The sequence below is a fragment of the Pezoporus flaviventris genome, unplaced genomic scaffold (genome assembly GCF_033815535.1).
Source record: "Pezoporus flaviventris isolate CSIRO_AGI_PZ_B2104156 unplaced genomic scaffold, CSIRO_AGI_Pfla_v1 ptg000037l, whole genome shotgun sequence".
NCBI lineage: Eukaryota > Metazoa > Chordata > Aves > Psittaciformes > Psittacidae > Pezoporus > Pezoporus flaviventris.
Genome location: NW_026892585.1, coordinates 439,079 through 456,133, shown reverse-complemented (window position 1 = coordinate 456,133; position 17,055 = coordinate 439,079). Strand labels below are relative to the sequence as shown.

General features: G+C 40.1%; 1 protein-coding gene across 3 annotated transcripts; it reads right to left on the bottom strand.

The window, feature by feature from the left end:
• Positions 1 to 477: 477 nt before the first annotated feature.
• Positions 478 to 15,704, bottom strand: NME8 (NME/NM23 family member 8). 3 transcript variants are annotated; one of them, XM_061464316.1, is made up of 16 exons: positions 15,659 to 15,704; positions 15,506 to 15,563; positions 14,676 to 14,782; positions 14,168 to 14,239; positions 13,043 to 13,159; positions 12,388 to 12,454; positions 10,478 to 10,557; positions 8,806 to 8,898; positions 8,279 to 8,380; positions 6,386 to 6,534; positions 5,246 to 5,424; positions 4,453 to 4,597; positions 3,504 to 3,611; positions 2,488 to 2,639; positions 1,379 to 1,523; positions 478 to 769 (listed from the first exon to the last, which is right to left on the bottom strand). In XM_061464316.1, exons 1-16 carry the CDS (start codon positions 15,689 to 15,691, stop codon positions 547 to 549), a joined length of 1,830 nt encoding a protein of 609 aa, XP_061320300.1. In that variant the 5' UTR covers positions 15,692 to 15,704; the 3' UTR covers positions 478 to 546. The 3 variants fall into 3 exon arrangements, with proteins under 3 accessions (XP_061320300.1, XP_061320301.1, XP_061320302.1); XM_061464317.1 differs by having other exon boundaries at positions 15,515 to 15,563; positions 15,659 to 15,691; XM_061464318.1 differs by lacking the exon at positions 8,279 to 8,380.
• Positions 15,705 to 17,055: the final 1,351 nt, after the last annotated feature.

The following is a 17,055-nucleotide window of genomic DNA, read 5'->3' as shown; positions in this document are numbered from 1 at the left end:
CGGGGCTGCTCAGCGCAGCCTGTGCTGTGGTCATGCTTGGCTCTGGGCTCCTTCTCCCTTGTGGAGCACTCTCACACTTGCTGCTGCTCCCTGACAATGTTGTAGCAGTGCCTTGACTACCTTGCACCATTTCTCCTTTGCAGGCTCCCTGAACTGGAGGACTCAACTGGCATCACAGTGGACATGTCATTAATTGTGTTTTAATGATCTTCTTTGACCCTGTTTTTTTAAGCTAGTTGTATACGAAACACCTTAGAACACTCCTGGAATTATAGGAAAGGCATAAATCTGCTAAAGTGATAAAAGAAAAACTACTTACTAACCACACATAAAAGAAATCATTACTAACATCAAACTTGTAGCAGGTATTACTCGTTACATTGATATGCTTTGCAATATGCAATGCTGATAATAAAAATGTGGTTGATAAAAGAATGGATGGACTATGAAGGAAAACATAAAACACAGACTTAAATATAGGTGGTTGGGCAGACAAATGCATTTAATGACCTGAGCATCAGTTTTCAGCGACTGCATCTTAATCGCTCAATTTAGATCGAGCTCTCCAAATACACACTCAATGCTTTTCTGTGCATGTTCCTTAGTTGATGATCCATGAACAGCATTAGACAAAATATCTTGTGCAAAATGAGCTCGAATTGATCCAGGGGAGGTCTCTTTAGCCACTTCTGGATCGACTGGACCCATTATATGCCTCCATTCTTCCACAGCATTTTCCTTTGTTAAGACCATTATCACTGATGGGCCCCTGTAAAATCAATGTAAGGAAACTTTTACGCTATTCTAAGATGCAGGCTTAGCTTTGACTTCAGAAGTACCATGAAGGGTTATGATAAGCATTATTCTATCTAAATTTTTTAAACTGTTCAAAGTTTGTTTCAGAGTGTTTCAAGACAATATCTTGGATTTGAAAGCAAAAACTATTCTGATGATCAGCTATTTGGATTTGTCCTTTTTGCCCTAAAAGGCTCTTACCCAATAATTTCTGAAATGAGACTATGCATACTGTTTTATCAACAGCTATACTAACAATATTATAAGGAAGATATTTGTCCTACATGAGAAGAACTAGGATCCCATCAGCAATCAGTTCTTTTTTCTTGAGAAAGGAAAAAACCCAACAGCATAACAATCAAAACCCCCAAAATAATAGTTACTGTCCATAGGTTTTAAAAGAATTTTAAATCTTCCTTTTAAAAGGAGAGCTCTCCATACCAGCAGCCACTAAACTTGACAGAAAGAGTGTCAGAGTGTCAAGTCCTCAGCCCACTTTGGGTGTAGCCTGTTCTGTTGGCACTGTAAATGTGAAGTTTGGTGTGCACTTATGTACCTCGAGGTTGTATAATGAGACACTTACTCAGTCATACAGGACAATAAGTCTTCAAAAAAGGGTTTTCCTTTGTGATCCTGGTAAAACTGTGCAGCCACCTCACGAGTTAAAGATTCTTCTTTAATCTTTGAGATGGTAAATCCAGCACCTTTCACTTTTTGCAAGATGTCATCTGGGAGGGTAACAAGAAAGCTCAAGTCTTCATTGAAATGGTTTAGATACAAAAATCATTTTAAAGTTCAGATGCTGAAAATTCCCCAAACTAAACCTTCAGAAAATACTAGGTGCTTTTTTAAAGAAACAAATCACCAATAGCTATTAAAGTTCTCCTTACAGTGTCAAACAATCATGGGCAGTATGACAAACACTTCAACAGTCCCCTGAAATGTTCAGAAACCATTGTCACTGCATTAACGCAGGTGACAAACCCACACTATTATAAACCATACCAGTAGCATTCACTATTGCTTCTCATGTTGGACAGAACACGGACTGTAGTTGTAATGCTCTATCACACCCCAGCTGGCCTGCTAAAATCAGAGTTATTACAAGAGGGTAAGAAAGACTCACAAAAGCAAATAACAGATTAACATTAGAAAGAGCACTGGAATTTGCTCTGACAGACAAGAACACCAGGATGCAGAGCTTAAAAAAAGTGGCAGCAAAACCTTTAAGGTGTTCTTTTTGCTTTGACCTTTCCTCCTCCTTCCCTTTGTCTAATGGCAAGTTAAAACAGGGATGGGAATGCATCTAATGGAGCAGTGACCCCTTTTGAACAATAGAGATTCCTGTCTGAAATAAGTAACATGGATTTGTAAAGCCTCTCTCCTTTGACATAGAAGGATGCTGGGCAGCTAGTTTGCATGTGTGTCTGGTTTTTAAACAGTTTAACTTAGCTGAGCACTCTCTCACTTCAGTTCACCACCACTCTCATGAAGAAAGGGCTACAGGGAGCTTAAGCAAAGGGAATATCACATTTGAGGCCTCACTATGAAGTATGCAAGCCCTGTAAAAGCATTTCTCTGCATGGCAAAAATATTCCAGGGAATAAAAAGAATGCATCTGACATGAATTACTGCTAATATTTCATGGAAATTACATCAATAAACATAGCCCATCCTTTCTAGATGACTTACCTTTATGCTTTGCAGCAGCGGCAGGTTTGATTAATGCCAAAGTGTGCTCCTGTGGGAAGAAGAATTCCAATTCCTTCTGAGCATCATCAGGTGTGGAACTACCATGCAGCTGACCAATAGGTACATTGCTGACAGCATACTGTGCACGTAAACTAAGAGTCATTAAAAGAGTAAAGTTACTTAAAGGAATAACCATTTTGAGCTTTAACTATTTGATGAGCCTTAACCCAGTGAATATAAATGAAAGTTGATGTGGTGACATAAGTGCTTGATGATCTCTTTGTAAAGACAACCTCCATTACCTACAAAAAGAGCAAGCCTGTAAATTAACCACCTGATCTATCAACACCACCCCACCCAACTCTCATCTTGTTATATTTGCAAGCTAATAGCAGCTCTCTCCTGGTGAAGCAGCTCTTTCCTGGTGAAGCAGCCCTTCTGCCAACAACAGGTAAGATGATGCAGTAGTAATTTCTTAGAGAAAGTTACCATTAGCAGGTAAAACTAGGATGTCTATTTGTAAAATGTGTATGGGGAACTTGATCACAAGTAAAAATTGTACTGATGCAAGGTTTTTGTTAAGCTGAGAAAGTAAGCATCTGTTCTAAAAAATAAGGGTGCTATTTCAAGGGGAAAAAAAAGCAATAATAACAAGGTATTACCAATATTTTTTTCTCTGATTCATAGAATGGTTTGGATGAGAAAGGACCTTAAAATCATCTAGTTCTAACCCCCCTGCCAGGGCAGGGACCCCTCACTCTAGATTCAATAGATCTCCTTTCACTTCAATACCCTTTTCACGATGTTTAGCAGCCATTATTGCTCAGAAAATGCTATAGTTTCTATGCATAATACAGCAGTTCTTCCAAGAAAAGCTTCACAAAGTGCAGAAATACATATTAGCTCCCAGAGGATGGCACTATAGTTACACCAGTTGGAATATGGTATTCATTGAGATGAGGAATGTGAAAGTAAATAGTATGCTGTGAACAATGGTTTACTATTGTGAGTATTACCTGTTTGGGTTTTCCTTCATAGCCTGCTCAACAGACTTTGGGCCCAATAACTCTCTCCAGCGCGCTACAGCATTTTCTCTTGTTAGAGCAAGTACCAGAGTTGGACCACTGTGAGATGGGAAAACTTGAATGAAAAAGTAAAACTGAACTCTCTGTAAGTTGTGAAAGTCGTTTGGTTGCACCCAGAGCAGGTTAGGAAAACAAGCCTGGTACTGGAGGATTTTAAACCCAATCTCTGTTTAACCACTTTCAGTCTGATGAAACCTTATGGGGCTTAAACATAAATCTGAATTTCAAAATGAATGCTACTATAACAGGAGGAATGTTCTAGAATTGGGCTGTGTCTTTATTATTAGCCACTAAAATGCTGATCAGCTCCTAAGTTATCAGCCATACCCCAAATTCCTATGAAGGCAATATCCAAACATAGTGTATTTTTCCTCCCCAGTCCAGCACACAGCCTGGATAAAGACTTCTTGCAGGGCAGAGCTCAGCTGATTTCACCCACATCAATGGAATTGGCTGCTGCCTTCAACTTCCTACATACAGGTATGTGGAGTAGCTTGTAGTTTTTTACACCCTCGTGCATGTAGAACCATAGAATGATTTGGATTGGAAGGGACCTTAAAGACCATCTAATTCCAACCCCCTGCCACAGGCAGGGATGAGAGTACAAGATCACCCTTAGTAAAATATATATATAAATTAAACTTTGGCCCAGGCTTTGAACAATTAAACCAATTTCTACAAATATCTCCCCTCAAACATATATGTGCACTATATTTGGGAATTATCTCATTATCTGCTATTGTCTGATCCTGTTTTGCATTTTACTAAACTCTCAGATACATTGGTGTCTTATGTATTGTGTATTATTGAGGCTAATTATTCATTGTGAAAATGTCACTCTTATTTATAGATCCACATTCTCATTTTTCATTCGAAGTACCTGGTCATTTGCTCTAGAAGGACTGGGAAGTAGTCTTGATCTACATGCTCTTTGTAAAATTCATGTATTTGTTCTTCAGTTAGGGTGATTTCTTTCTGCATTGCTATTTTGAAGCCATCATCCTTTATTCTTTGCAGGATTGACTCTGTTTAGTATATTGAAATGATGCAAAGTTGCCATTCATTCATTAATTTGCACAGCTTCTGTGTATAGGTTATTTCAAGTAGAGAGATTCTCAAGTTAAGAATAGAAATGCTATCTAGAATCTAGGAAGAAATGCAAATACATGCCTGAGAAGAAAAGTAAACTTGGTTGGATGGAGTTTTGTGCTAATGGAGTAGATTTCCTGATTTAATATTGTCTGTATAGACCTGCCCTTGTGCAGCATTGCACACACCAGTTATGCAGCACAGAACACAGATCAGATCTTTTAGCTTCCTGTTGATCTACCTTGGACCTGGCATTCAGGAATAATATCAGCTCCTTTGTTATGGTGGGAATTATGATCCCCTATATTATAGCTTGCAAACGCTAGCTTCTCTTCTAGAGACATTCCATCCAAATATACAATCTAAAGATGTTCTTGAACAATCAACCCAGGGAACAAAACAGCATTGATGTGTACGTTCTCAATACAGCAAAAACATTAACCATGTCACTTTGTTCCTGACAAAGATCACTGTAGAGACAATACAACCTAAGAACATGTCATTAATAGAGTTGGGATATTTCAACTTCAAAATGTGAGGGCTTTTATATATCCTAGATAGAGAATGCAGTGATCAACTCTTACCTCGTCTTTCCTTTAGGAGACATGGTCTGATTAAGGCCAAAGTTTTTTCTGTTCTTTGCTCTGTCTTGTGGGTATCAAAATTTGGGAAGAAGAAGGCAAGTTGTCTGCTGGCATTTTCTATGCTATCTTCCATATCACATACATTTAATAGAGCCCCAGTTTCCACAGTTTCTTCCCCCCTAATGACACGCAAAGTAACAGTATTTAAGTCACTGCATACATTGTGTTAATAGTTGACTTTGTGAAGATGTACTTTCTTCAAGTTTAGCAAACCAGAATAATAGAATCCCAAACTAAGTTTCCATTAAAATCAGATTCATGACTGAAGTAATGCTTCTGAGAGGAGAATTATTCATCTTCTCAAAATTGCCTTTGCTATGAGAGAGAAATCTCAGCCATGCAGGTTTTCCAGCTTCCTTCTAGATTATTCAAAATAGTCTTTCTGCTTCACTAGACAGAATTACAACTGGCAAGTGTACAGTGATGATGAGTGATCAGTAAAAGGATTGTTCTTAATTCATACGCAGCATGATCATGAAACCGATAGCACTACAGATTTGTCTTTAACAGAGATACTTCTTATTGTTACTTGCCTGCATTTAGCTATGTAAATACAGTCACTCTTCACCAGCTACAGAAAATGCAATATCCCCCGCTGTGGGATTCTGTGCAGGAAGGGAGACAGCAGGCACCAACAGGAATACCAATAATGGTGACAAGTTTTTCATTTGAACACAGGATTTAAGTCCATGCTGCTTTAAGCAAATCTCTTGTCTAAATATAAAGCTTGATCTGCTATTTGAATTTCTGAGCACTCTTGTTGGCTGCCATGTGTGCCACTATCATCCTCTTTACAACTCTCAACGCACACTTGGCATAGGAGAAAAATGGACATTTCAAGGTACCGTGTTTGTGAACAGTTAATCCATACAATGTTCTTATGCATCTTGAAGGTGAGGGAACAGAACCCAAACACCTCCCCTCCTTGTTTGCCTGCTTTTACAGAGTGGTCCCAAGGGACACAGCATGCTTCAGGCATCCCCTACTCTCCCTTGAGCATCTGCAAGAATGTGTCTTGGTTTATGGTGTACTCTGGGTACTGTAACTGAATCGCATCTACACATTTCTACTGGTAGTTACCTGTCTGGCTTCTCAGCCTCATCAACGCTCTTACTCATCTCATCTAGCTCTTTCCAGTGAGGAATAGCATCAGTTGGGTTTTTTTTAGAGACGATCAAAATGTGGCATGGTCCACTTAGCATGAATTGAAGGAAATCTTCAAAATCGGGCTAAAAAACATAATTTTTTTTCTCTATGAATTGCAGGAACTTTGAGTTTATCATGAGAAATGAACAGCCATCCTTTCAAAATTAACTCCTAATTCCTGTTCTAAAATGACACTCGCATACATTACTCAAACCCCTGTTAAATTGGGACGGTTTTGATCAGTCATTTGAGCCAACATTATAAAATGCCTAAACCAAACTTAATTGAGATAAAGGAAGTCATAGAACTACATTAAGAAAGTAGCACATGTTCTACTGGCTTAATATGTAAATGACAAGAATGAAGAAAATTAGTTAGAAACTCAATGTGATCCAACGGTCTGCTCACAGTAGCTCATGCAGTGTGCCATAACAAACTGCAATACAGTTCTATGCATAATTATTGCAACTAAAGCCCACGTAGCTGGGTGCAAATAGAGAACATCGAGATGTTTGCAGGACATTTGTAGGCTTTTCCTTCATTCTCTTTGCTAGTTTCATTCCTTCAGTTTCAACCTTCAGTGCTATAAATGTACATTTTCATCAGAAAGTGATTTTTGTAGCTGTTGTGAGTTTTTAATCTTTCTTGCCTTGCATGTCACCCTATCCTTCAATATTTAAAACTTCCTCAAGTATCTTCTCTGCTTTTTAATATTTGAATAGATCTTTTCTTTACTAGTCAGCCTCATCTCATTGTGTATGGTAAGTTTTTCTCGTCATAATACGAGGATTAAATACTCAGATGCATGCTTGCAATTTATTTCTTTTCTCTTTCAACCTTTGTACCTATGCACACATTTAACCCGTGTCTCAAGATGACCAAACTCACAAGAGGTACAATGTATACAAGTACAAAACCATTTAGTGAAATGCATCAAAGGAGTGTCTGTACTTTTGTGGCTTCAAGAGTACACTTTCTCGTATTAGGAGAAATAGATGTGGCTGTTAGATTTGGCTGACCTGGATCACCCAGCTTTATCACTGAAAAGACACAATTTCTGCTTCCAATTATATCTGAAGGTCTTTTGCCTTCAGTCTCCATTCTGCTACAACAGGCAGCCTCTGGACCTTCAGCAAGCTTGCAGGGTACTAAATCAGGGATGATTTTGCCCACTGAGCACAAAGGAATCTCTATTCTATAGAACCATAGAATGGTTTGGGTTGGAAAGGACCTTAAAATCATCCTGTTCCAACCCTATGCCATGGGCAGGGATGCCTCACATTAAACCATATCACCCAAGCCTTTGTCCAACCTGGCCTTGCACACTGCCAGGGATGGAGCATTTGGCACTTCTCTGGGCATCCTGTTCCTATTGTCACTTTAACATGATTATTTTTCAGCTTAAAATTGCACTGAAAGAATGGCAAATAATTGGCTTCTCAGTGTGCATAGGGAGCTCTGGACTGCTTCTGGTAGTTCATAGTAGTTTTATTATCCCTGTCCTGATGTTGTCTAGGATCTGCTGTGGTGGAACAGTGCTGTCATATATCGAGCACTGCATGCTTTTTCTCTGTCTTGGTTCCTCCCACACCTCCCTTTACACCTAACTAATGTCAAATTTGGCTGCTGTTCCCAAGAAGATGACATTTTTACCTCTGTTTCACAACTGTGTCTGTCTAGAGTCCTAGCTTTACTAAAACAAAGCTGCTCACGATTCCTCACAAGCCCTCCCTGTTACTTCCTTTCTAAACCACAGTGCAGGAATCTGGTGATTACTGTCGGATTTCTTTTTCCCCTCTAGTTTCAGCAGGAACCACCTTGTGTCACTGTCCTAATGTAGGATAGGGCCGGAAAAATGAACTTGACTGGAGATGCTTTCTCTTCCTGCCTGTTCACTTGCTTAGTTCCAGTCCTACCCTGTGATAAACACTATAAAGAAGAAAAAAAGTCAAATATACCATTTTATGGCTGGAAGAGTACGTGTCAGACAGATACCCCCTGTCATAAAGATGATGCTGGACTTTGGGTTTGTGCTGCATTTCATACCTGACAGCCTATGCTTAGGGCCATGGCTAAGGGTCCGACACATTCTGATAACGGACAGATCTGGAAAATCTCTTGGTATTTAATTGGAGTTCAATTTAATTGAGTTGGAATGTTAGAATGCTATCAAGCCATATCTGTATGAGTCGGTAGGAGAGAGAGAATGTCTCCTTTTTTTCTATGCACTAAATCTGCATTAATTCAGTTCTTCAACATACCAAAACTGTATAAGACAGAGATTTGCAAACACATATAGCTAAAATGATATGTTTTACCCGTTCCTTTTGTTTAGGTTTTTAGCTTGTTTTTACCTCTTTCGCTCTACAGGCATAGAACACTCTGATTTGCTCTTCAGTTAGCATTTTCTCCTCTTCTGCTTCGATGCTAAATCCTGCGTTTGTAATCTGCAATTATTTAGTTATTACTCAGTGGCATTTGAAAACGAATATATACAAAATCTTATGTTATTGTAATGCTAAAGATTGATTGATTTTGGAAGCTACCTTCAGTTTAAAATTCTCTGACATGTTCCAAATAATTGCTACCTTTGCCTAAGCTGAAGTTCCAGCTTTTTAAAGCACTTCGCTAATTTCACGATTACAATGGCCCCTAAGTTAATGGTTGTGAACCATGTAGTGCAGTTCAATTTATACAGTCATTCATATGTTAATAATCCCTTTTATTTAACATTAAATGAACTCATTTTAACTGTTGTGATTAACATGCCACCACTTCCAAAATCTGTTATTGTAACCTCTATACTAATCATAGTGGTCATATAAATGTGTACTTATCAACAGCTGTATTAGGCTAAAGTACTTGGCTTCAGGAAAAGGAGATAAGCATAAAATAGATTATATTTTTATCTATTTTAAGCTACACCACTGCACTGAATTCAAGTATGTGGAGGAGATGCAGACCTGTGTGTCCTATGTGAAAATTCATAGTCCACTTGTGTGAGGTTTCCCATACACTGATATTTAAACAACAAAGGCGCTACCCAACCCCAGTACTGACCACATGCCCATATTAATCTGCTTACCAACATGCTGCTCTTTAAAAGCCCTTATGGTGCTGCTGAGTGTGGAAAAATTGTGAGTGCACCCCTCATTAGGCAGGGCAAAGGCAGAGCCAACTGGCAGCTGCTCAGCTCCAGCTACATTGCTTTCAAGCACTGCCTGCTTTTCTTTTTGCCTTTTCCTGAGCTTCATTCCTTTCTGGCCAAGGCAGAGTCATTGCAGAAACAAGCTATACAGCACTGATCATCGTTCCTGCAAAAGTCACTCGTATTTGTCTTGATATAAAGCCTTAGGAGGCATTTTTTTGGTAACAGAAAGACTAAGAAATTCCTGTAACTGAAATGAGCATTACTATAGCATTGTATTGTGGAAGGCAAAACATTCTTTCTTTCACTGTGTGATGGCTTCAACAAATACTGAACCATTGGATGCGCCCTTGCATACTTGCTGGATTCACATCCTTCACTTCAGGAGTAAATGCTGCACTAGTGACAAATATTAGTGTACACTTACTAGTGCACATAAACTAGCCTCACCATCTGCATGCTTTTATGTATTGCCATATGTGTCTGCACACAAAGTCTTTTCCATAAAGAACTGGTTAGCTGTCTTATGTGTGCCTGTGTGAAGAATTAACTTTGCCACCCCAGCCTCTAGTTCTCATTTCTGCTGCAGCGTGAGGGGGGAAAAAGACACTTTTCTGTGTGTAGATTTCGTGTGTTGATGATTAGCACAATATGCATCATACCTTGTCTACTGACATAAAGTATTAAAGCAGTAGTATCAGTCTGAACACCGTATTATTTCAGGTCAGAATTATCATGCTGATATCATCCTTAACAGAGAAGTGTTAAAAGATCTTGTTCTAAAGCCTAGGCATAAATTAGGATCTACTTCATCTTGTATCTTGCTACTATGGCTCTTAACTAAGCAGCATGAATGAATCTTACCAAGTTATCTTTACCTGGCTTTTAATTTCTTCTACACGTCCCTCTGAGACATCATCAGGTTTTATAATACCAAGAGAATATTTGACTGCTTTTTCTGGAAAAGGGAAACAGTCATGTGTCAATGGGTCCATTTGTCAAGGTAAATGCAGAACTACATTTACCATGGCTTGCAAGTGGATTTCTCTGAATAGTTTTCTGTTTTAATATTGAGGTGGCCAAACAGTGCTTCCAAAAAGTGACTCCAGCACTTAGAGCAAGCCTTAGAGAGCAGGACTGTCCTTGGCTATCCCTGGAATCCACATTCCTGACAAAGCGCTGGTGTTCTGGGTAATATGGTGGAGAAATGGTTCACATGTGGCCATGTGGGATGGGAAAGCTTAAGATGGGTGCTTTGTCTAGGGAGCTCTATATGTACAGGACTAGAAATGTGAAAGGAATGAGTGTTACTAAGGAAAATTAACTAAGTGAAAACCTGTATGAATACTAGAGATTTCCAGTAAAATATGCATTTCTTGTCATAGTAGATGTTTGTTTTTTCTTAGCACTGTGGATGCCAAACTAATTTGCAATAAATAACTGTTGAAGTAACACATGCTTGCTAACACCATGTAATGTTTAAAACAAGAGGTATAGACATGGTGTTACAACCTCCATAGCACACAGATCCCAACAAAGTGAGAGAAAATGGTCAGAAAAGAGTACAAATTACATTGCCTTTGCAGGATCAGAGATTTACAATGAAGCATTAGAATGTAATTCAATGCCTGTAGGAGAACTTTCTGGTAGCTCTAACAGCAACACCAGACTACTACTCATTTCCAACACTAGGGAACTCTCATAGGCACCTGCACGTGGTAAGTAGAATATTACCATGAAATATTAGTGTATTATGGCTTCTGAGGGATCCCTTACCCTGAAGCTGAACCCAAACTTATGTCTGTTCCCTGATTTGGTCACACATTTAGGTGCTGTGGGGTAGTGTGAAGTCTGGATATAACTGCTATATGACTTGTAATACTGTACTACTAGTCCTGGAAGGTGTATGGGAAAAAAATACAGGCTAAAGCTGAGGTCAGGAATGTGTCACTTGAACCAAACAATAAAGGCAGGAAGAGGAAGGAGAAGGGGCACAACTTAATCCATGACTATGATCTAATGCCTTCTCACGGGGGGGAAAAAAGGTGAGATCAGAAAGAAGAGGATGATGGAGGAGTTTATTCCATCTCAGTGCTGATGAGTGGCATTCTGTGCGTATGGAGCAGTACAAACATTCAGTAGCCACAGATAACAATAAGAATAGAAAAGATGTAGGTCCCAGCTCACGAGAAGCCTGACCTAAATGGTAGGTATGAGACCCACAAACAGGATGGTGCTTATTTTCAATCTTTTTGGGCTCCTATTCTACTGTCATGGGTTCATGTAATGTAAACCTGTCCTTTAGCTCCTTAATGTGGTGAAAGACTCAAAAATAATCCAAGATACAAGCGTGCCATTCCTTCACAGATGAACTCTCCCAATCCTCTCAGGTTGTCCCTGTCTTGTTATTCCTGTCGAACGCCCAAGGGTTAACAAACCCTACCTGAACAAAAGTGCAAAGATAACACAGGGGCTGTGTAGAAGTGACTTTGAGGCACTGGTTTTACACAGGAATATTGCCTGGTACACAGCACTGCTGCTATTCTGAAGTGCTGAAAGCTCACAAAGCAGGGGTGAAAATACTGATGATGGCAGCCCGATATCTTAATTCCTTACAGGAGAAAGCTTCCTGTCACTTTGATATTCGCAACCACAGCCTCTCATATTACTAACTCAATCAAAGGAGCCTCCTAGTGCTTGACATACCCAATTCTTAATCAAATAACTGAAGAGATATTGGTTCTTTTTCTTCCTGCTAACATTTCTAAGAGAAATCAAATAGATTTACCCTGAGATGCGGTCTCCTCAACAGGCTCTTCTGGTGGTTTCTCTTCATGCAAAACAAGTTCTTCTACCTACGGCAGTTGCCAGTGGAGTAAAAGCACGTCACCAGTGTGAAGCTGAAGCCACCAAGCACAGCTGTCAGGTCTTTACAACAATTTTACCTTAATGTTAGAACATATTTGCTACCTTGGAAAGTGAGTAAGTCTAAGAAAGATCTTTGGGCAACCTGATTTTCCTTAACTGAGCTACAGTGTTAAAAGTTTCCTTTACTGTAAGTGAAGTTCTTTCATCTCCATTTCTACTTAAAATCAAGCAATGAGCCATAACTGCTCCCCCTGTCTTTGTTTCATCTGATGCACTAAGTTAAATAAGGAAAATAGTCCTGGGAGAATAAAAGATTACTAAAACCCTTCATGTGCCAATGACCTTGTCCATCTCTTCATTTCTTACATTAATAGGCTAATCTGTAAACTTCTGAAGCTTTTACAAAGTGGTATTTAATGGGAATCTCTAAAAGAACCCAAACCACCCTCGCATCTATCACTTTACTGTTGAAATAAATACAAACAATTAAACATGACCAAACCCCCTATCACAGGGATTAAGAGAAAACATGCAAGCGTAATAAAACCTCATTTAAGTATCTGGTTTGTGAGTACCGTGGTGTGCTCTTTCTGTCCAGATGCAATTGCTCTCTCTTCTAGCACTAGCTCTGTTATTTTCTTACTTAGAAGAGGAGCATTGACACCTTTCACTATTGAGATAATTTTGCCATTCTGTAAAAGAGAAAAGAACGTTCTCAATGAGTTTTCATTGCTCTCATTACATATTTACTTGAATTTTGAAACATGCTTTATCTCACTGTATTTTCCAGCAGCAGGACCACCTTCTATGCCCACGGAAGTGAATACTAAAGCTACTACTGCCTCTATTAGTTCAGAAAGAACCTTTCTTGCTTCTGCTTCCTCCCTCCCTTCTCTGCCTAATTTGTCATGTTTATTTCTAGGCTCACCATTTATAATATAGTCAGATGTAAATGCAAAATATAGGATCTACTAGCTCTTAATTCCCATAACATGGAGTTTTCTATCTTTTATTCGCATTATGTGTCAGGGAGTGCTCTGCTACATTCAGAGGTAGTGAAGTGAACTACTGGTAATCAAAGATGCTGCTAGCTTTGTTTGGAAGCGTTCAGATTCAAATCTGGAAGTGTCCTGAGAGTATCATTGCTCTCAGATCCTAGATTTAAAACTTAGCACCCTCAAGTCAAAAAACCATTGAAACCATTGCCTCCTAAGGGAGCAGTGTTCTACAGTGGCATTCTAAGAGAAGAGGCTTTTTACATCCATTGCTAAGAGATAAAAAACATGTGATTGTTCCAATTGCCTGTGTGTGAAAAATGCAGTTTTAGCTGTTTATCTGAAATCTCTTAAAGTGTCAGGAAAAGGAACCTCTTTTTCCCTGGGTTAAAGCGTGTATAAATACCCATTTCAGTGTAGCCAATTTATGTGAGACAACCCTGGAAAACTTACAGAGTTTTCTTACTAAGTGACTACCCCAGCTGTGGCTACCCAAAATCTCCTGTGGCTGCCATGTGCTCGAGAGCCACAGATCAGGCATGAAAACCTGCCTCAAGTCAACAACATCCGCTGGCATACATACTGGGTTATGCGCTGTAAGATGTAAAGGTATGCGTTCTATAGCTTCCCTTTTCTTTTTAATCTACTGAAAAATTAAGGCAAAATTGGGCAGCACATGGAGAGAGGCTGATGAGATGTACTTACAACACAAAACAGAAACACAGGTTCACATTTGTTCCTGAATGACTGCAGAGCCAGAATGCTGTCAGCCTCTGCCTGAAGTCAGATGGAAAAGATGATTTACTTACATGTGCATACATATGCATATATAGAGAGAATCATAGAATAGTTAGGGTTGGAAAGGACCTTAAGATCGTGTAGTTCCATATATATATATAAAAAAGTATATATATATAAACCTGCATAGATTCATAAAATCTGGCTTTTGAATGTTTCTGCAATCTTATGAAGAAATATATTGTGGGGTATCAGCTCCCTTTCTATTATAGCTCCTTCCACATTGATTGCCATTCCCAGTCTATCCCTAAACAAAGTCTTGTGAGGAGCTATGCAGAAGAAGATGCAACCAGGCCAAAACTTGTGATACCTTGGTATAAGAACAGTAAAATGAAAGCTCTGTTTGTGCAGACAGGTCAAAAGAACTATTTAAAACAAAAGGTGAAGAAGTTCCCCATGGAATTGCCATCCTTACCACGGCAAAATGCAGCACATCGTCTTCACTGAACTCGCTCTTCAGCTTCCTGAATAGGCTCAGCACAGCTTTGCAAGGACCACACCAGGCTTGATACACATCTATTACTGAAATGGAATAGTTTGGGGTTACAAAACAGCCGCCTTGTGGACCTTATCAAATGGAACATATTTGCGAGTGTGTTGAAGCACACGCATGCAGGGAAGCGTTCACATGCAGCTCTTAGTCCTCTCAGTCAATGTATGCACCGCAGATACATCAATGTGTTCAGTGACTACATCATGGTTTCCTCTTTCATTTCAATTATGTTTGGCACCAACAACCTACTTCATAATACCGTTTGAGATGCTTAATTCAGACCACCCCATTTCTCTCATATTCCTTTTCCTTTTAATTGCTCTTTTTCTTTCCCCACTGTTGGATTTCGATCTTATTTATTCTACACGATTTTTACATCCCTGAGCCCATGCAGATCATGTTTTTCCCATTGCTGCTCTTGTGTAGCTATGATCCCATTACAGATTTGTTCTCTCTACCTAAATATAACTCCCTACCATACAGAACACCACATTAGAAAGGTATTTTCTGATTATCAGCATGTAACAGCAGATAAAATAATGGTTATGACTTCTGACAAGTATTTATTCATAATAGAAGACTGTATGTGAATAAACACATTTTATACTTTATATTAGTATAACCTTTCTTGAAAAGATAATATGGTGGTAATCTACATTTATGACCACTATCTATTAAAGATGATAGGGTATGTAAGTATGAAAACCTATACATGTCTTCAGGAGAGATTAAACAGGAAACAGTGACAGTACCTACTACACCTTTCATCAGCAACATTTCACCCCACTGGTTCTCATTGGTTATTTGCATCTGAAATAAAAAGAATTGACATTTTAACATCCTTAAAAGAGAGAGAGAAAATGTCTATTAATCTCTAGAATTGTTCAAGTAAATAGAATCTGTACCTGGAGCTGGATTTCTTTCTTCTTGCCTGCCATTTCCCTGTGGTTATAGGAAACGTATCAAAATACAAAGCACATTTAACAGGTTTTTAAAAGAACTTGGTTTTACAGTTTTCAACACAGCACTGCCTTCTGATTCCCTTACAAATGAGCTCAGCAGAAGCCTCTACAGCAATGGCAGTTTATACCCCACCTTGGTGGTCTATGAGGCTAAATACAGCTCTCAAAGCCCACGTAGCACAGGAAACACAACAAAATTGAGTTCCTTAACCCATTGGGGTCCTTGAAAATCCTGTTGGCCTCAGCAGTCTCAGAAAGGCCCCAGGGCCCTTGGATGGGATGACAGGTGCTGTAGCAATGGACCATCCGTTCCCCACCCTGGAGGTCTGTGAAACCGGATGAAATATGGAATGGATGGAAAACATCCTGCACGCTTCAGCTCACACACAAGTGCACACCTGCATGTGTCCACAAGGACATGCAGAGACTCACATCCTTCTGCAGGCACCCAAACATGAACCTCCGTTATACAGGGACAGCCTCACCATGAGCACGCCTGGGGGTGCATGAATGCACGTGCACACCCCTTTGTGCACGCACAAACACACACAGGAGCATGGATAATGATCTTGAAGCTCCCTTCCAGCCCCAGCCATTCTATGATGCTAAGAGAACGCAGCCACACTGCAGCTCAGGCTCCCCATCTCCAGGGTGCTCGGGTACTCATGCACCCTCCACCACAAGCACACCATCACACAGCAGCCCTGGTGCTGCTCACCCCCAAGATGGGCACCTTTGTCCTGCCCTGCTCCTTGCCCCTGCCCTGGACCAGCGGTTGGGCTGGGTGTACCCCACAGCCACCCACCCTTAACGGCTCTAACCACCTCCCTAGGGCCATTGCCCTGCCCCAGCCCCTCCTGATGCTCCACCTCCGAGGCTTGTTTCTCCTCCATCTCCGTTTTCTCCAGCCTGGGAATGACACGGCACGGGGAGCTGAGAGGGGAGCAGCACCATTTCCTGTACTGTTGCTCCTCTGTTTCTCTCCCCACTCAGGTGGAATCCAACCTTAGCTTTTGAACTGTGAGAAAATGAATCTTAGAACCTCATCAGCAACCCAGCTTCACTGTGTTACTTGTAAATCGTAAGATGATGGGGGTGAAGTCGTGGTGACCAAAGGAGGGTCTTGAAAGCCAAGTAACAGTCAGCACTCAGGCTGCCCTGTGATCAGTGCAGGGCTCTGAGCACACTGCCTCAGAGCGTCGCTTCACAGCATCATTTCTCAGATGCTCATGATTCTGTGGCTCTATAAGAGGGACTTAGGGACTGTAGTGACAGGACAAGGGGTGATGGGCTCAAACTGAAACAGGGGAGACTGAGATGAGCTCTTAGGCAGAAGCTCT